The sequence below is a fragment of the Plectrocnemia conspersa genome, unplaced genomic scaffold (genome assembly GCF_051122295.1).
Source record: "Plectrocnemia conspersa isolate PC_06_02 unplaced genomic scaffold, ASM5112229v1 ptg000013l, whole genome shotgun sequence".
Classification (NCBI taxonomy): domain Eukaryota; kingdom Metazoa; phylum Arthropoda; class Insecta; order Trichoptera; family Polycentropodidae; genus Plectrocnemia; species Plectrocnemia conspersa.
This window is the reverse complement of record NW_028277177.1, coordinates 21,872,607-21,894,386: the sequence shown is the minus strand read 5'-3', so window position 1 is coordinate 21,894,386 and position 21,780 is coordinate 21,872,607. Positions and strand designations below refer to the sequence as shown.

Below are 21,780 nucleotides of genomic sequence, written 5' to 3'. Positions count from 1 at the left end.
TGCAGCTATAACTTGAAAAAAATAAGAAAAAACCACCCAATTTGGAGCACAAATATTGAATATATAACACCTACTTAAAATTTATGCTAAATGTATTATAATTATAAATAAGGTAAATAACCACACACGTTATTTAATTTCAAATCAATATATATATTTAGCGTTATTAATACTTGCACTTATTTACAATTTAATTACATTATTTGTATAATATATACGTAGAAAAACCCAGAACGCTTATTAAAAATCAAATAATAAATATATACCTCAATTTATTTTATTATAGTAGTCATTATGGCTGACCACCCTTAGGGATAATGTCGCCAAAGTAAAATCATATGATACAAATATTATATACAATGTTGATATAATTTTCAATTTTGTATGAGGTCAAAATAAACCTGCATATGATTCCACAAAGCAGTGGCCATCAAACATATAAAAAGGCTTTTCGCGAAGTGTCTGACAAGTTACACACGCTTGACTACTATACCTAAAATCTGTCTAAAATTTTTTTTATTTTAATGAAAAATATTTAAGAACCACAATAGTTTGATTTCGATAAAAAAAATCAATATTTATTAATAATATGTGTTTTGCTAAAATATATTAATTAATTTATTTGCTTACAATTATTCTCTATCTGTGCTTATGCAAAGTTTTGAAATAAAGTACATGGCTAACGTTTTAAATGTTTTTAAATACAATGGTATTTTGCTCTTGATAGCAACTTTATATAAATATACTAATAAAAATAATATTGCCAACCCTGTTATGAAATTTTTAATTGTCTGAATATTTCATATAAATTTGATCGATAAAATATTGTGTACACACGTTTGCCAGAACTGAGTGAAAGCACGCACCATGAGGACAATATTTTTATTCTTTTGTGGGTATTTTTTACATACTAAAAATAAAATATAAATTCAAAAATGTACCAACTGTTATTTATATTACTTTTCAGTATTTTTCTTCATCTCTGCATCTGTTTTTGCAAGCATAACAGATTGTCCAAGGTTTTGCACTGACGATTTTAGACCAGTATGCGGCATTAATAAGATGGGTCAAAAAGAGACTTTTGCAAATAATTGCGCATTAGAAATGAAAAAATGCTTGGAAGATAGAAGTGAGTTACTTACGTTTTTACTATTGCTTAATGATAATATTTACATAAGAAATTATGACTATTTAGCCATCTAACTTTCATACATTAATAGGTGTTGAAAAAAATATGTTAAATTAAATAACAATAAACTAGCATACGATAATATAAAATATTGATCTATGTTTTAATTTGTTTGTATCTATTTTCAGAATTGAAGAAATTTTCAGATGGGGCTTGTAAGTAGTAACTTCCATCGAATTAAATTATTGTAATCACTGTAATTCTTACATTATTATGTTCACAATAAAATAAATATTTAAACAATATTTTATGATTAAAATTAATGATCTATTTATTTTTGGCATAAGGTTATCTTTAAAGTGTACTGTAAAATATTTAATTTTATTTTGTATTACAACTTTTCAGTTTTACCCAAAACAACTCTATATTCCATAACGTTGATCTAATTTGCCATATTTTTTTTATTTGATTATTTATAACGTCATTATTGACTCATTTTTCTTTTATTCTTTCTATTCGGCATTAAATTCCTATATATTTACAACCAAAACATTTTCAAACTGTGATTGAACCACGTCTATATTTATCAGTTGACATTAAACATGGTTTATTAATAAACCTATCTACTGATAATTCTGAAGATACGAAACAGACAAAAAGTGTCAATGATGTTACCAATACCAATAAACAAAACGGTACAAATGTGTGAAAAAATCATCAGAATAAGAAAAAATGTAATTTTGACAACAGTTAATCAGAATTCTGAGAAAACCAAGCACTCGACACAAATGAAAATATAATACGTGATTTCTAGATTCTAAAAATATAAATATAATTTTTAACAGTTAAATGTATACGGATTAAAAAGTTAAATATTGAAATAGTCCAGAAACTAGTTAAATAATTAAAAACAATATATAATATAGTAATGTCGGGGCCACCTGACAATCCTGAGAAAAATCTAATCTAAAAATAAATCAATATGTTATTAATTATTCGTAGCAAAAGAGTGCGTTTGTTATGCTGATGCTATACGTGACGATCGGAGATTCGGGCGGATTAGATAAATCCAACCCTAACGCAGTCCGTTTGGTGCCTTTACAAATACTATTGTATATAAAAATGTTGCCAAATTACAAAATGTTTTAACTACAAGTGTTACGAAAAGGGGGTTTCATTAAAAAAACAGTAAAAAATAATAAATATAATTCCACCCCAATATAAAATGAACTTTCTTTATATCGAAAATGTCGTTAATAATTCGTATAAATAACATTCAAGAAACTACACATTTATAAGCTGTCCGTTGGCTGATATATATAGCGTTCCAATTGCGACAGTGCCAATTTGATCGACATTAACTTTCAATCCTCATACATACTGAGGATATATTCACGTTCACGATTAAAACATACCTGGTTTATTTTCAATTCTTAAAATCTAACATATATGTGCATTAAATCGGAAGCAATGATAATGTTAATGAAAAACTCACTTTTCGGCCCCGGAGCCCGGCGACGGAAATTCAAAATTTGAAGATTTCATTACGAAGATCGTTTTATGATTGTTTATCTAATTTAATCAATGTATTCTTCTTATTCTAAACACATTACGTATATATTTAATTTTCATGGTTATAACACACCTAGTTAATTTGCAATCTAATTATTTATATTCAGGCAAATAATGAATTAATGAAAATTATTATCGCGTAGCAAAATTTTATTATTAAATAATAATTATTTAAAACTGTCGTCATGGTACTGTCGGCCATCTTGTTTTATATTTGAATGATTATTTTTCATTAGTCGAAACAGCAGAACGCATTACCGGAGCAAATTCAATTTTTATTTTTATGATTATAATTAAATATATTTCCTTTGTTTACGTGTATTATTATACACCGTTCTTACAAAGCGATTCGATTTGCAGAGTAGAGAATTGAACGGAGAATGTTTTAAAATGCTAAAAGCATTTGCTTTACATTATGGATAATAAAAAAAAACATGAAAAAAGGGCTTATATGATATTTTTACTAGAGGTTTTATTAAATATACTTATCACAGTACCTATCGCTTATAAATGTTGTTAAATATTGATGTTTGAAATTAGGTATAATAATCTGAAGTTAATCAGGCAAAATATAATGTCTGTTGTCTCAGTATTAAAAATAAAATCAAATTAAATGTTGTAAATAAAATAAAATATATACTACAAGTTGCCAGCCCTATAACCAAATTCTATAATATATCTATCTGAATATTAAAACTATAAATTCGCTTGATAACAACATATACACATAAGTTTGCTGGAACTACTACAGTAAAGCACACATCATGAGGGCAATATTTTTCTTCTTCCGTACGTTTTTTTTTAATATTACTTACACAAATAGATACTTATTGTTATTTATGTTTTTCAGTATTCTTCTTCATCTCCGGAACTGTTTTTGCTAATCGCGCGAACTGTCCAACGTTTTGTCCGGCAAACTATGCGCCAATATGCGCTATTAATAAAAGTGGCCAAAGAGTTACTTTCGCTAATAACTGTGCATTAGAATCAAAGAAATGCCTAGATGATAAAAGTAAGTTATTATATACAAAAAAATATTTTATTCAGATTTTTATATGAACGTATTTTTTATGTATTTTAAAAATATATTTCATCTTCTGTGGTTTAGGAATTAATTATAAAAACAATTTTATTTTGTATTAAAAAATCTATTTATTGTATATAACTCTTTATAATTAATGTAATATATTTCACTATATTTTAAGTAGTCGAGAAAATAATTACTGTTTCTTAAACAAATATTCACTTGTATAATTTCAGAATTGAAGAAAATTTCTGATGGAGCCTGTGAACATACGCATGGTTAACTTCTAGTAATAATAATAATTTCTGGGAAATTTAATAAAAAAATCATTTAATAACAATGTTTTTTATTTGCCTGAATACCTGATAAAATATATAAAATAATATATTAAAAAAATACTTAATAAAATACATAATTAAATTAAAAGTTGTGTTTCTTTAGATGTTTGTAATCTCATATTTTTATATAATATTTTGAGAAAATTAATAATAAATACTCTGCATTTGCTTGTATTTAATTTAAATGTATGTGTTTGTAACACTTTTATATGTGAGAGATATATGAAAATTAAAGATAAAAGGTTAATTAAATGGAACTCTTTATCAGGCGTGAGTCGGAGTAATATTATTTTGATTGTATGTGTTTTCAACGGCCGTGTCAATTCCTCAGTGATCAGATTATTTTGTATGAAAACTACTACTACTACTACTACTAAAAATCTTGTATGATATATTCCAGACTAAAAATGAGAAAATAAAATTATATTTTGGAATAAAATAAGCAAAAAAACACTTTAGCAATATATAATATTTATGAGAAAACAAATAAAAAATTTATTTATTTTAAAGTTTTAAAAAAGCATATCATTTTCAATATATATGTGTATATAAATATACGAAAAAAATATATTAAATTTAGATAAAAGGAAGGTTAAATAAGAGACTATCATAAATATTTAGGCAAATCACCAGGATATTTTTAATTTATAAGAAAATTTATAATTAGACAATTTATCGCTTTCGTAATATTATTTTTTAGTTTATCAAAATTTTAATGTATATATATTTATACATCTAAAGGTCATATTTGTATTTTTTTAAATATACTGTATTTTTCTTCCTTTTCAATACGATTGTACTGATTGTGTGCTAAAAATAAATTGTTTATGATTATATTTAATCAAATATTTATGTTTTATTAGACTTGTGTATGAGATTAAAAATACAATAATAAAAATATACATACAATAATTAACCATTGTTACCTAATACATTGATTTAAAGACCGTAGGCTCAAATCTTACATTAATCTCGATGCTTTTTATATTGAATAAATGTATTATTAATTAGAGTATAATATATTTAAGATAATATAAAAATATCTTGATTATTAAGAAACATACATATTTGAATGATAAGCACGTGATAGGTGTCGCATTAAATTTTGTTGACTAAGATGTGAAACAATCATAAGGAAATAACATCAGCTAAAACTACTCAACAAAAACTTCAACTGGAAAATAAAAGTATTATTAAAAATGGACAAAAAACATTTCTGTCAATCTTGTAAGACGTTATTTTGATAGTGTAATAATATGGTAATTAAAAATGAAATAAAATAAAGATACCTGAGGATTTTGGGGCCTTGATCCTTGATCCGGTTTTAAAGTTGTGATTGTACTGGATTTGAGGTAATGGTTGGGGATGTGATTGGTAATTGGCGGGTTAGGATAGCTTGTGAGAGGTAGTGTTTGGTTCTAGGTCCACTAAGTAAGATCCCCTTCACACTCTTTGTTCCAAGCACATCTTCGCTGAACGGACTTCTTTGACCTCGGACTTACGCCTCGCTTCCTGTACGAGCAATTACCTCCAAGACATGCGCTCAAGGACAAGCACTGACGCCTTCCAGAAGGAGATATTCATTAAGGTCACTTTTTACAGTTCGCTATACAAACGTCTTTCACAAATCATCAACTAACGCAACCCAAAGCATCGAATCAAACGCTTCAATTGTTTGTTTAATATTGTTCTGTACATTTTCATAAATAATATATGATTTAAAAAAAACTATTTTTACTTTCAACTTACCGTGATTTTATTTTGAATTTTTATTTTATAAATGTAATTAATTGTATTTTAAAATAAGTATATTTTCTATGTATGTAAATTTATATATATATATATATATATATATATATATATATATATATATATATATATATATATATATATATATATATTATATGTATGAAATTTGTATCACTACATAAAAAAAATATTTTATTTATTTTTGCTATATTTTTTGCCATTATTGCAGCGCAGGTAGGAACAAAAACAACACACAATCGTATTTTCGTGCGACGTATACGACTTTCTTCTTGTGACTCGGCTTTAGCACACGCAAATGTATGTGTGTAAAAATTGGAAGCATTTTCGTTTCCATTGTTTCAACTATTAAACATACGATAAGTTATTGAAAACGTTATTATTATAACTTTCATAGCTTGCTTTATAAAATGAGTATAGGCTTTCAGCGCATGTCATGAAAATATAGTATTTTCAGAAATGCTAAATTTTGGTTCAAGGTCAGTTAAAGTGATTCGCGGACATTAAGCTAATAGCCTCTAATGTAAATAATACTTTTCCAGATTCGCTCGAGAGTTAAAGTACTACTCTATATTAAACGCCGCCACCCGACACTGACACCTGAATAACATATTAATTTTGCAGTACATAATAATCTGCTGTAAAATTGCTTAATAAAGTCACTATATCACTCGGCATCAAAAACTGAAAGTAGTATATAAAAAACAGAAAATTGATGATCATTTTAACAGTTTTTTTTTGTAGTCTTATTGTAAGCACTACACATTAAAAGGGCTTAATAAAAAAAGCAATCTTTAATCTTCAGTTTTATTCAAAGAAGAATATTATTAAACATTAACATCGATATCAAAAACGCTTTTTTAAAGACACAATGACACAAAAAGATGAATTAAACAACCTTTAACCCCATATTTCATTTTATTTTAATTTAACACAAATGTAAACAAATCTTCATTGGATGAAAAAAATGAAAATGTTTGTTTAGAACGACATCATATTTAACAAGTACCAGTAATTTTCACCAGATCTAGAAATAATTTATGTATATTAATAAAAAAAATTATATTATTAATAAAAAATAATTAAAATATATATGTATATTAAAAAAATTATGACGTGACTCACTCGATTTTTGACGACAATTGTATGATTTGAGTTCACAATCGTTGGAGAAGGACATTGTTATTTTTCCGTCAGAGGCGCAAAGAGGAGCGTACAACAAAGGACAAATTATAGGGCAGTCTTCCTGTGCTTCGCTAGCAGAAATCGATACGACGAAAAAAACTAAAAAAGAAACAACAATATAATTCCAAAAACACGATAATATTTTGCTAATAAAGCAGATTACGCTTCAGATAAGATAAATTATCAACAGAAGATAAAATTTGTACATACGCAAAACAAATCCGAACACAGCTTTCATGTTGTCTGATTGTTAGAAATCGACTGACTGATGATTTTTTTCGCCAGGTATATATATACACGGCAAAATTGACGCTAGATTATTATGTGAAATTATGATGTTTTGTCACGTACACAGATTCTCAATATTTCGACGAAGTAGAATCGTGTAAATTTTTTATGTACATAAAATATTGTATGGCGTATTTGTACGATGTACACATAAATTGATAAAATTTACTTGGAAATATAAATATCATAAAAAAAATGTATTCAATGTCAATAAAAAGTATTTAGTTAATATTTCAGTCAAGACTTCTAATAGTTGGAAGACGTTTTCTAATATTTTAAAAATTATTCAAAAATATCTTTAGTGTTTGTTTTGTATGGATTATGTAAGCTATTTGGAATGATTGATTTTATAAATAATTAGTCCAGAAAATCACAAAAAGTTTTATATGAAATATATGTTTTAGTACTAGAATATGAGTTATTAAATTGTATTTTTTTTATAAAAGAAACATTTTTCTAAAGCTTAACTACAAAATTTGATAATTGTACTGTTGAGAAAATATAAATTTGTAAATTTTACTGTACAATATTAACATTACCTATTAATTCAGTCTTAATGTAATTTTAATATTTATCAGCTAATAGATTACCATTTAGAATAAAAAAAAATTGTTTCAAGAACAAGATTCTAGAGAAAGAACCAATTCATTTTGATTATGAAATGTATAATAACGTGCTTCATCTCATATATGGGAATATTAATATTATATATTTTTAATAATGCCTTATATTCAATTTTTATTTCAGATTATATTTATTATTATTATTGTAAATTAGGCAAATGTTATTTAATAATATTTTTCAGAGAGATCAATTCAGATTATCGAGGTGATTATTAGCACCACCTATGAGCGTAATGAATATGTTTTTAGAACTATTTTTTTAAGTAATAGATGGCGTTACTAATTATGCAAAAGTGTGAATTATATAACTTAGTATACATAGAACTTCCAACAATATTATTTTAGGGTGGTATATACAATGAAGTGTTTAAGATTTGGATCGCGTCACCTTCTGATGTCTGATCGTGATTGATCATATGCCGTCTCTCGTCTGCTGCTCTGCAGTCCGTCTGATCGTTATTCTCTTTGTACCGTTGGTTGGGGAGGTCTCCAGCGAATCACAATCATACAGAGATCATTCAACCAATTATTGCGCTCTAATATTCGATCAACGAAATATGTCCACGACTTGTCTACGACAAGGAGTGAGACTTGCTCGATGGACATTTTCGAAGGTCAAATAATGCAAAGGGTTGGATATTAACGGTCCCTTTTCTATCACTTGATAGCGTATTGTTTGCGCAACCATAATACACAAAACGGTATAGTCGAAGGTAATACCGACGTGCTTTTGTATTCAAAGGATCGTTTTTTTCTTTAACATTTCTAGGGTTTTCCGTGGTCAGTCTATTGTGTTGTCGTTCTTGTGGGTTACCCTTTGTTTATATTATACAACCGTTTTATACCATATACATGTTTTTCTTTTATAATATGATACTAATATTAAATAAATAAGTACAGTTTATTGCAGTTATTTATTATTTCTGTTAACATTTGGTAAATATATTTTATATTATAATATATTATTTGCATAAAATATAGAGATTCTAAAAATGATAGATATTCATATAATAAAAATATAGACTTATTAGCTCTCACCTAATAAAATATGAAATATATAAAACATATTAATCGAGATAAAGATATTTGCATATGGGACTGTGTCATCAATTACACTGAAAAAACTCACTAGTTGCTCATAAATACTAATTGGCTTTTGGTGTTTGCTATTAATATGCCAACATAAAATTTTATTTGTTTTTATAATATTCGATACGCGGACTACAGAATTGATATTCAATATTTAAAATACACTAAAATTAAAGAGAAATTAAATTACATCAGAAATCTCAGATAAATGGCAATCGGAAATCGCAAATAGTATTTTTATCAGATATTACATATTGTCTAGCCACTGATCTGCTTCTCCATAATATGTAATAATAATTACTTTTATAAGATAGTAACAACGTACTTTACAACGGAAACAGCAAAATATTTTCATCACAATATAAGATGATCAGATAATTTTTTTTGTATTTTTTGATTTACATGAATTTTAAAATTACGCAGGATTGTGCTTTATGGACACAATATAATTATAATAGATACTGGATTTACTTTTATAAATAATAATATAAAAATATATGTCATACATTAATTTATATTTTCAAATCGATACTTTTTCATTATAATAATAATCTCTTTTGTTCATTTTCACTTAAATAAGTCACAAAATATAAAAATAATAATTGATTTACAAGTGTTAAATTTACAAAAACCAGTTAAATTTTATGATAATCAATCGATCTTGTGTCTAACGTCTTAACCAATTAATAAATTTTATCATTTTTAGACGAAAATATAATGAGAAACACTTTGTAGCAGACGAATTTATCTTTTTGTTTAATCGATTATACTATCAGTCATACCTGTGAATGAGAGTATAATCGACTTAATATATTTAAATATTTATTAAATTTTTAATGTGTTTCTATTATTTATTAAGATTTGAAAAATACTGAATTGTCTCACATTATGCGTTTACACAAAACTGTCAAATGAACCGTCTTTGTGCTATCGATGGACATGCCAGTTTGTTTTTACTGTGTGAATATTTCATACTCACATTTTGTTTCTTTGTTCAAATTTGTATTATTCTTTAAAGGTTTAAGAAAGACTGAATTGTCGCAATGTTCTTTCCCTCCATATGCGCCGAATCAAGACTGTCCGAAATTTTGCTCCAGGAATTATGCACTAGTTTGTACCACTGATGGTCGCAAGAATGATTGAATGCTTAAAAGCTTCAATTGCAAAAAGCATACTAGTAAGTTTCTTGTCATGAAGTTAAGCGTCACAACCGATATTATTGCTTATTATAATATGTTTTTAATTACAGAATTAGGTATAATGATCTACTAAATGGAATCACTTTCTAGTTCAACTTAAGCAAGATCTTCTAGCACTTGTGTATATTTACATATTATATCTAATATATTAATGTTGAATAAACTGTGGTAAAATAAATACTTTTATATTATTAATGTTATTTATATATTCTAAACTTTAAATTAAGTACGAGTATTTCTATGTACATATAAAATAATTAGTAGTAATTATGTTATGTAGTAGATGTCTTAGATTTAAAGGGAGGCAAATTGTGATAAGATTGGCTTTAAAGAATTGATTAATAGTACATTTTGGAAGATAAGGATTTTTTCTAAATTTAGAAATAAATTAAAGAAATCGTTTTTAATAAAATTTATAAGAAAATAATAAAATCATTAATTATAAACATACATTTGATTAGTGATGTTGAAAAAAATTTTAATTGTTTTATTATTTCAAAAATCTTTTTTTTGTTTGTTTATAATAATAGTTTTTCATTAAATTTATTTTATTTGCAGTTTGAATATTTATCAACGACATATCCTGTAACAAAAAAAAACGTTATAAAAATATTGTTACTAACAATAATTAATTAATTCGTGTTTTTGACTTACTCGTAGAATGGACGCAGTTATCTCTTGCCATTATGCATTTATTGGTAAATATTTTTTTTGATGTACCATCATTTCCACAAACAGGGTCAATAATCAGAGGGCATACCGTTGGACAATTCATTGCCGCTAATGACGTTGTCATCACGAAGAGTACTATAACGTTTATTCGAGTTTTAATAAGTTAAATTATACTACAATAATTTTCATTAATTAAATAAACGACCACATTATATTATTACAATATAAAATAATCGTTGGAGTAGAAACATTATAATAGAGAATAAGTAAAATAAAAAAATCATGCTTACCAAAACATAGTCCGAAAATGAGTTTCATTGTAATGGAACTACGAAAATCGTATGAGTTATGGTAAGTTATTGTAGTGGTTTATATATTCTTGGCGTACACGTGATATGCTATTTGTACATATAATAATGATCTTAGTATCATAATAGTTATTTGATGATTTAAAAAATAAAAATATTATTTGTTTGTTAATAATTTGTCCCATATGAGATAATATATTTCATAATTGAAGCAGCAAATAAATATTTTGTAAGAAAAATACTCTGACATGTCATGCAAGTGTCTCTTATAAACAAGTTCATGAATTACGTAAATGTATTTTAAAAAAATAATAGGTGAAGGAAAATTTTAACAAAACCTCCTATACACAATATTTTGTATATTTCAAATTGAAACTGTAATGTACGTTTAAAATATATATATATTTTTTTATTATATATGTATATATATTTCATTGCGATTTTCACTTACTTTCTTTTAAGCCATGTTCACGAATAATCCGTAATTAATAATTCGTGATCATTAGTCTTTTAAAATCTTATTTATATTATTTATTAATAACAGTAGTATTTATTTTTAAGTATATTTAATTTAAAATAAATATATCGACTAAATCATTAAAAATAAATATTAATTTTAAAACTATTAAGATACGAAACTATTGCGTAAGATATTTCGTAAATATTGTTGTTTCTATATAAACCACGAGAATGTCTTACCATAACTCATACGGTTCTAGTAGTTCCAATACAATGAAGATCATTATCGGACTATGTTTTGGTAAGTATAGTTTTATTATTTCACTTAGTCACCATAATAGTTTGTGTACTTCTACTCTTGATTTGTATCGTAAAAGCAATAATATTAAAATTATTTTTGATTCAATTAATTTTTAATAAGGTTTTATATATTTTGCAGTTCGGTTAATAATACTATATTTATCATTAACTGTTACAGCGCTCTTCGTTATGTCAGCGGCACTACCATCGAGGGATTGTCAAACGATTTGCCCCATGGTTGTTGTCCCCGTTTGTGGAAATGACGGAAAATCAAACAGGATATTTGTCAACGAATGTACATTGAGACGTGAAAACTGTGCTAATAATACAAGTAAGTTCAAAACACGGAATAATTAATTAAAATTTATAGCAATAAATAAATATTTTTTTGATGTTTTACAGAATACACAATTATCAAAGTATCACCAATATCAAAATGCAAATAAAATATTTTTATCATTGCCAACAAATAGAAAAAAGTGTTTTATAGTGTTTGTTTTCATTTATATGCTAGTTATATACTATTTTTCACAATTATAAATCCAACGTGTCATTTACATGTGTTGATATTATAGATTTATTGATTATTAAATCGCTTTTGATATAAGAAAAAGTTTAATTAACCTCTAAATTATTGTAGAAATAAATTGTCCTAAAAATCCACTCCTAAATATCCCTATCAATTTATTCGGCGATACCAATCAAAAATATTAAAATCTAATCTCGAGTTGCATCCTTTTAAATACATATATTACATCAAGCGTTTATAATAAAACTTTTTGTAACTATATTACGAGTGAGAATCGAGTAAAGCAGATCTAAAACGAATTTTGAGCAAAAAACAATTATCACTTCTCAGAAGTCAAAAATCTTCGTCAAAAGCAATACATATAAATATATATATATAAAAAAAATACACGTACATATTTTAGTGCATTCAGGATTAAGAACCACACTAGACGATCCCATCGCGAATATGCCGCCCCCAAGCAAGTACCACCCGGGGCGGCCCGCCCCCCTCTCCCCCATAGCTACACCACTGCCTGGAAAATAGCAGAATTAATAATGATTCTCAAGCCAGAAAAACCATTAAACGTAGTAAAATCATACAGACATATATCATTGCTACCAATAATACCAAAAGTATTCGAAAAACTCCTGTTGAAAGGAATGAAACTCATAATATAGAAGAGAAAAGCAATTCCTGATCATTTGCTCATCTACAATCGTTCATCGCATCACTGATTTAATAGAAAAAGTGCTAGAAGAAAAATATATTTGTTCAGCTATTTTCTTAGATGTTGCTCAAGCTTTTGATAAAGTATGATATATATGCTTAATTCAAAGACTTAATAGTATACTACCAAGGCAATATGTAGAATTACTTGACTCGTACATTTCAAACAGATTATTCAGAATTAAAAAAAATAAGAGCTGGAGTCCCACAAGGAAGTGTCTTAGGGCCGATGCTATATTTGTTATAAAAGTATGATTTGCCACAAATAAAGAATGTCACAATTACAACATTTGCGGATGATACAGTAATCCTGGCAGTACGGAAAGAAATAGCATATACTACCGAAAAACTTCAACAAGTCACTGATATGATCACCAGCTAGAACAAAAAAATGTAAAATAAAATTGAATGAATTAATATCGGTGCAGATCAATTTTACCAATAAAAATTTAACTGATCAATTGCAAATTTTCATAAACGGCAACACTATTCCATTTGGAAATACAGCTTAATAGCTCGGCACGACAATCCTTGGGAGGAACACATATAAATGATAAAATAAAAACTTTAAATAAAATATTGATAGCTGTATTGGCTAATGGGAAGAAACTCTAAATTATCGATATAAAATAAAATCAAACAAATCATAAAACCAGTTTGGATCTACGGGATTCAACTCTGAGGATTTGTCAAACAATGCTAGGTTAACATTATTTAAAAAAATCAAAATAATGTGCTACGAAACATTGTGAATGCTAATAGACATTCATCGTGAGCTAGGTTTCGAAGTCGTCACCAGTGCGTTTTGCTGCTAAACATGAAACGAGGCTCCAACAGCACGTCAACATCGAGGCAGCAAACTCCTCAATGTGGATAGCTTGAAAAAACGGCTGAAGAAGACTAAGCTCTTCGAACTGGTTTAGTTATCATTACTTAAACTCATTTACTATTAGTGATTATGTAGTTTAAAACAGAAAACTTTTGGACGCCTATGGTTGACCATAGTGCTTAAAACATAAATTATTGTTGGTCGTAAACAATGCTAGTTCTAATTAAAAAAATGCTTTCATAATTTTACGATTAAATATCAGTAGTTAATGTATATTTAATTATATATTTTCTAATTTAAACTGTTTAATTTAAAACGTAAAACATTTCAATATAATACAACGAAATATGTTCAAAATATAAGTTACTATGATTTATCTCATAAGTAAATTATTTTTATATAAAATATTTAGCCCGTCCATTATTTTCATTAGGTATGTTTTAATACAATTTGATTATTCGTATATGTACATATATAATTATATTACATAATAAAATTCACAATGGATCATCACTAAATATAATCTTTCATTGGGGACAATACTCTAAAACACACCTTTGATTGCTGTTCTGATAATCAACTTGTCTGCTACTAAATCATGCACATTTATTAACAATGCAATGATTAAATAGAAGCAGCAGAAATATATATATATATATATATATATATATATATATATATATATATATATATATATATATATATATATATATATATATATATATATATATATATATATATATATATATATATATATATATATATATATATATATATATATATATATATATATATATATATATATATATATATATATATATATATATATATATATATATATATATATATATATATATATATATATATATATATATATATATATATATATATATATATATATATATATATATATATATATATATATATATATATATATATACATATATATATTAGGTAATCCCGGAATTAATGTCGTTTTTTTAATAGGCAACTTTGGCTTAGTATTTTTGGGTCCGATGAGCAGTAAAGACGTGCGTTGTAATTTTTTTCTTCTCTGTGATCCTTTGCCTTTCTTTTAAACAAAAAAAATCTTTTCTACCCCATTTACAAACAATGGCAGAGACGTGTCCTTCGGAAACACATTTAAGAAGCTGTATGCTGTTTTCGTTTCATTAAAAAAAAACTGCGACAGAAGCAACAGAATATATATATATATATATATATATATATATATATATATATATATATATATATATATATATATATATATATATATTCTGTTGTTATATATATATATATATTTATATATATATATATATATATATATATATATATATATATATATATATATGTATATATATATATATATATATATATATATATATATATATATATATATATATATATTTTAATATTAAAAGCAAAGAGTCTTACTTAATGTGTAAATAAAATAACCCAAATATGTCATTTATCTTTTTGATAACCTTTTTAAATAATAACAAAGTTTAATATTTATCTATTTCTTGTAAATTGCCTTTTTGTATGTTAATTAGCTTATCTGCTAAAAACTATAAATATTCTACGTATATTTTTAAGGACATTTAAGAAGGTATTTTTTATTTAGGGATTGCTATGCAGTTTATAGATAGTAAAAAATGATATATTTGACTATTAAATAAATAATTATACATTTTAAAGTAATTTATACATTTTCATTTACTTCAAAAAACTACTTTCTATTTTACTACTACAATAATTTTATGTGCATTCATCTCTGGTAATTTTAAATTCTGTAACACAAAAAAAATAGTATTGAAATATTGTTGTAAAAGTATAATAATTACTCAATTTTTTACTTACTCATACTACGAGCGCAGTTGTGAACTCTCAATTGGCATTCGTTAGAAAATAATTTTCTAAAATAGCCATTACTTCCACAAACAGGATCGTAAACAAAAGGACAAAATTTTGGACAATCCTCTGTTGGAAATGCAGTTGACATCACGAAGAACACTGTAACATTTAATTAACTTTAATAACATAATCTATATTATGTTTAATTTAATCATAAATTGAATATATAAATTATATTAAGCCAGATTAACACTATTAAACTTTTACAATGTAAAAAACAGTACAAGTATCAAAATTTTGTTAGTGAATAAGTGAAATAATACAATTATGCTTACTAAAAAATAGTCCGAATATGATTTTCATTGTATTGGAACTGTGAGAGTAGTATGATTTGAGGTATGTTACTGCAGCAGTTTATATAGAAATTATATGTAAGAAGATTAGAGTTTCATTGCTTCAATGTAATGCTGATATCTTAATTGCCTAAATACCGGAAGTGAAACTATTAATATATTTTTAATGATTTACTTGGTATTTAAAATAGAGATTAGATTAATACATGTAATAAATACTATACTCGTATATTTATAGTGTAAAATATTATATTATAAACACTTTAACAAATTATAATGTACTTTACAATGACCTAAATAAAGTGTATATACTATACTATCTATATGGTAGAGGAAAAAGTAAAAAACACCTACTATATACAATATTTATTTTATCTCTAAACTTACTAACAACCAAAACGGTTTAATGTACACATAAAATTTATAAAACTTGATTAGCAATATACATATTTTTATGTCAAATTGTTTAATTTTATAAATTAAAATTATAATTACATTTTTTTTTAATTATTTTCAAGATTATGATTATGATATTTTAATTAAAATAAAAAATCACAATTTAATATATTCCTAATCATACTAAGATATATTATTTAATTAATAAATTATCAATTTAGTAGTATTTATAATAGTATATCTTGAGACGGAGATACGCCAACCATCGACAGAGACGGAGAAGACCGAGAAAGCAACCGCTTCTCTCTTTTCGTGAACCCTAGACTAGCTACGTCAAAATACAAAGTTCAACCTGTTCTTCGGAGACCACTGGACTTTTCAGAAGCAGACAAGTCAACGGGAATATCAAGTTTATACAACAATTACCTAAACCGAACGTGTACTCAAACAAACAAGCTAGGAAAAATATAATATTACTAAAAAAATAATGTTATTTTTAATATAATAACTCATTTTTAGTATTCTTTGACGACTTCAACTCATAATTATAAAGTACTTAATGATTTATCACATGCTTCAAAACGCACTTCTGTTAGTTATGGCAGTAATATAATATTATATAACAATACATGTGCTAAACATGAAGATATATACAGTTTGAAAGCGAATGCGATTTACTTTATTACAATTGCCTTAATCAAACAATCACTATTGATATAAATTTAAGATTGTTCCATAACGTATTATGATAATAGTAATATGTATTGACACAAAAATATACTTCAATATTAAACATTTTAGAGTCGATAGTATTATTTTCATTTCGTCACTTATTCAATTGAATAAGCACTCTATTCACTATGTAAGATATTATTTGCAGCGAAGTGTCAAGTATAATATTTCACGACCTGCAGCATAAAATGTGTATATCAATAATAATAAAATAACAGCATAAGTATGCGTTTAAAGTTTCATTGAAAATAAGTATTACATACAATAACACGTTGTTTGTGTATTTTTATAGTTATTTTAAACATTGATTCACTAACATAATAACACAAAAACTTCCTATAAGTAAAAAACAGCTGGAACAATGGATTTACAAATTATCAAAAGAGAAGAGTAATTGGAATGCATGAATCACCGGAAAAAATAGCATGACCTCTAAAAAATTATTTAAAATACAAATTTACATCGTTTTGACAATCTATTGTCTCAAAAAAGTGAGCAACAGACTTAAAGAAATCTATTTAAATATTATGTATGAAATTTAAAGATTAAAGTTTGAAGACTCGCTAATAGAAAATATTAAAATAAAGCTTCGTTAAAGATTTGACAGGCTCTTCGTGACTTTGGCTTAACCAATTGAATACTGTTTGCACAAATTTGTGCGTTTCGTTATTTCAATTTCATACAATGCTGTTTCAATTTCAAAAAAATGATTACAACGTATATATGATAACGTATTTATTTATTCACCTCTTCGTCTCTTTTGTTTATCTATGTAATAAACGTATCTCGAGTCTCTCTTTCACTATTTACATACATTCCATCACTAACTGTCGTCCTTCCTATGCACATTCATCAATCCCTAACTTATTTCGACAGTTTTGCTGCTAATGTTTAGCCTTAATATTCTCTCAACTTGTCAATGGTAGGTCAGTGACTCTTTTTTAACAGAAATTTATTATTTATTTTATTGGCATTCGCAATTCACAGTTTGACATATACAGATTTTAGCATTGTGAACACAAAAAAATCATTTTAATAATTGCACTCTATATACCGTTGACTAATAAAATATAAATATTTAAAAAATGTCGTTGTTCTTAATTAACGCAAAAATTCGTGATATTAAATGTGTTTTAATTGGGTCGTATACAGCTTTTTATGAAAACATGAATGATAATTATTTAAGTTCTGACAAAAGTGATTATGTGATTTTGTCATATTTTTGATCGAATTTACCGAATGCTAAGAAAGTTAAGAATGTGAAATTATAATAAATAGTAGGATTTATACATGTGTGTAATAATGTATTAACAAAATGTATTTATATACTGTAAATAATAAATATATTATGTATGATTTATTATTATTATTTAAAAAAATAATCTTGCAATAAGCACATGAAAAACTTGTTATACATATAGCAACAAATATATATGTCAAGGCATAGAATAGTTAGTAATTTAGTGCAATTAATAAATTAAATTAAAATTTTATTAATTTTAGTGACATCTCTTAACAATTAGCAAAACTTAAATATAAATAGATAATCTATAATTTTTCATTACCATCGACAGATGTCTATATTTGGTTTGCTTCAATGCTCTAAATATATTTGTTATATTGCTATTTTCTATATTTAAAATAATTTGATAACAATAATATATTTACAAATATTATTTATACCTAAGAATTAATACCCAAAAATATACTATGGATAATATTTTCTTTATTATTTTAAATAATATTCAGATTATTTTAATTCGATTAAAATGATATTGAATATGAAACATATTTGAAAAAATTCGGTAGAAGTTTGTAAAAAAATATTTTTATTTTAATATTTCTTAATATCTATTATAGAACACTTTTGACCTCTTTATTTATTTTCTGTGATTTTTTTGTTTTATAGGCAATTTTCATTTTAATACCTTTTCAATCTTTACTATTTAAGTTAAGGCTTTTTAATCGAGTATTTTTTTACACAGCTGTTGTTTTAAAACTAGATGACAGTCGAATATTTCGTCTAAAATACATTTTTACTTGATGTTACGTTAGAAGATATTATCAATGGTGCCCGCGTTGCTAAACAACTAAGTGATATAATTAAATAAGGTGAGAGGTTATATATATTTTTTAATTATTCATGTTTTTTATAAATGTTTGTGAAAAGTGTTTTTGTGTCATTTTTTAAATATGTTATCGAATAACATATATTTATAAAATAAATTTAATGTCGACATGCTTTTAGAAGTATGGCAGTTATATTTTCATCAAAAACCGTTAAAACCGATGTACGAGTAAATTTGTACAGAATTGTAGAGTAAAAATATTTTTATTTTGTTTCGGTTTTTTGTAGAATCTTTTTACTTTTTTATATTTTTACAAATATTTTAATTAAGATTAGCAGAGTTTAAATTTTTTTATTTTTAAATCAGGTTGACCAACAAACTTAGCTGAGGCATTTACAAGGTTAAATAACTATATAATTAATAAAATATATTTTATTGAAATTCGGATATTTAGTTGTATTTTAATAATATCAATGGTGTAGTGGCAAAAAAATAAGTACAGGATTGTTATATCTCTTTCTTTAGGGTGATCAATGAGATTTCAGTTTATATGAACCCGAATACGATTAGTGTGATTTCGCAGTGTTTTATTGATGAACATTAAATTTAGTATAAAGAACTTTGGACAGATATTTAACAAATCCTACCGAACACGTTCCGGTTGTAGAAAAATGTAGCAGAATGTCGTTCCGGCCCCATTTCACCACTGAATAATATTAAAAAAGGTAGAAATGACAATTAAAATGTATAAAACCCAATTTTTATTTAAATTTATTCCAAAAAATCACTAGTCTTAGAATATGTCTTCTGCTCATTGATTTTTTAGGGGTATAGAAAATATAAGTAGTTTTTATTTTAATATTTTTTTAAATTTAATTAAAGTTATAAAACATTTTTCCCTTCTCTACTTTTTCTTTAAGATTTATATTTAATAGCTTAACGATTTTATTTATTTTTTAATTGCCGCTATTTTGAAACAAGGTGGCGGATCAGGCTGGCAAACAAAAATAGTCGAGACATTTACAAGGTCTATTAAAAAATGTTTGATGGCGGTCTAATTTAATCGTGTTTTCAAGAACCGTTATATCCTATATAAATAACCTAAAAATTAAAACAAAGATGTGTTTTAAACGATATATTTTATGTCAATTACGATTTTTTTAAATAGCCGCGATTTTAAAACAAAATGTAAGTGTAAGTGGATCTAGAACACGGATTTCGTCCGCGTCATTCCACGGTCACTAACCTATTGTGCCTTTTGAAGACGGTGACAAAATCCTTCGATTCTAAAATTCAGGCCGTTGTAGTCTATATCGACCGATCAAAAAGCATTTGACAAAGTGTGTAATAAGCTACTTTTTCGGAAGTTAAGTATCTTCGGTTTATCAAACGGTTGTTAGCTTTTCTTGAGAAGAAGCGTCTCAATGTTTCACATTCCGAAACAAAGTAAAAGTGCATAAAGGACCATGGATTTTGGAGCGGCACTAGTCACTCGGGTATATCGAATCAAGTATACAAATTGTTTCATTTTAAGATTTTTTCAAATTTCATTCAAAATAATAATATACGAATATTCATTCATATAGTTTAAGATCGGGCTAATAATCGAATATGTGACGAACAAAAATAATTTGTTCTATTATAAGTTTATATTTATTCAACATTGAAAAAATATAATTTGACAGTTGTGAAACGTCTATTTGCTGTTCAAACCAAAACTAACTCAAACAAATTAACTAAACCTCAAACATTATAATAGTTAAAGTTTAGGTTATACCAAGTGCAAGGTATTAAATTTATAGTGCAAAGAGTTAAAAATAAAAATATATATGTATTCAGCACATAAAGATTAATAACCACATTTTTATAATCACGGCTATTGAACAAATTCAAAATAAATACTGATCTTTTCATGTCTATATTGAATAAGTATAATATTTATACTGAGCAAATATTACTGATTAATAAAGCTATGTATACTGATCTAAGTAGTATTAATACTGATAATTACAGTAAAATAATACTGGCCATTCGCTTAATAAATTATTGACATTAAACTATTTAAGTATTGACCAACTAAATATAAGTCTATGATTTAGTCTACCCAAATATGTATTACTAATGTATGGCTTTCTGAATTAGCATTCGCATATATGCATTTAAAATTAAAATTTATGAGCATACTGTATAATTATATTTCAATTAGTTCACACGTATAACGACTTTTTATTACAATACCATTGTATATTTTATTCGATCAACTATTCAAAATGTTATTTAACTTAGTATTTTTGATGTATATTCTTAACCTTATTCCTTTTTACTTATATTTTTATATTAACCAACAAGTATTTAGA

General features: G+C 25.5%; 4 protein-coding genes across 4 annotated transcripts; 3 read left to right on the top strand and 1 right to left on the bottom strand.

Annotated features, from left to right (window-relative positions):
- Positions 1–804: 804 nt before the first annotated feature.
- LOC148227593 (vasotab-TY1-like) lies at positions 805–1,448 on the top strand. Its single transcript, XM_088201876.1, has 3 exons — positions 805–892; positions 968–1,129; positions 1,318–1,448. The coding sequence occupies exons 1-3, from the start codon at positions 868–870 to the stop codon at positions 1,350–1,352; spliced, it is 222 nt and encodes a 73-aa protein (XP_088058002.1). The 5' UTR covers positions 805–867; the 3' UTR covers positions 1,353–1,448.
- Positions 1,449–3,322: 1,874 nt separating this feature from the next.
- Positions 3,323–4,065, top strand: peg (pegasus). The gene is made up of 3 exons (XM_088201875.1): positions 3,323–3,490; positions 3,552–3,713; positions 3,962–4,065. The coding sequence occupies exons 1-3, from the start codon at positions 3,466–3,468 to the stop codon at positions 4,006–4,008; spliced, it is 234 nt and encodes a 77-aa protein (XP_088058001.1). The 5' UTR covers positions 3,323–3,465; the 3' UTR covers positions 4,009–4,065.
- Positions 4,066–6,623: 2,558 nt separating this feature from the next.
- Positions 6,624–7,380, bottom strand: LOC148227591 (PI-actitoxin-Avd5a-like). The gene is made up of 3 exons (XM_088201771.1): positions 7,226–7,380; positions 6,956–7,114; positions 6,624–6,857 (listed from the first exon to the last, which is right to left on the bottom strand). The coding sequence occupies exons 1-3, from the start codon at positions 7,251–7,253 to the stop codon at positions 6,829–6,831; spliced, it is 216 nt and encodes a 71-aa protein (XP_088057897.1). The 5' UTR covers positions 7,254–7,380; the 3' UTR covers positions 6,624–6,828.
- Positions 7,381–11,915: 4,535 nt separating this feature from the next.
- Positions 11,916–12,566, top strand: LOC148227590 (turripeptide Ici9.1-like). The gene is made up of 3 exons (XM_088201770.1): positions 11,916–11,954; positions 12,132–12,284; positions 12,356–12,566. The coding sequence occupies exons 1-3, from the start codon at positions 11,927–11,929 to the stop codon at positions 12,397–12,399; spliced, it is 225 nt and encodes a 74-aa protein (XP_088057896.1). The 5' UTR covers positions 11,916–11,926; the 3' UTR covers positions 12,400–12,566.
- The last annotated feature ends 9,214 nt before the right edge of the window (positions 12,567–21,780 follow it).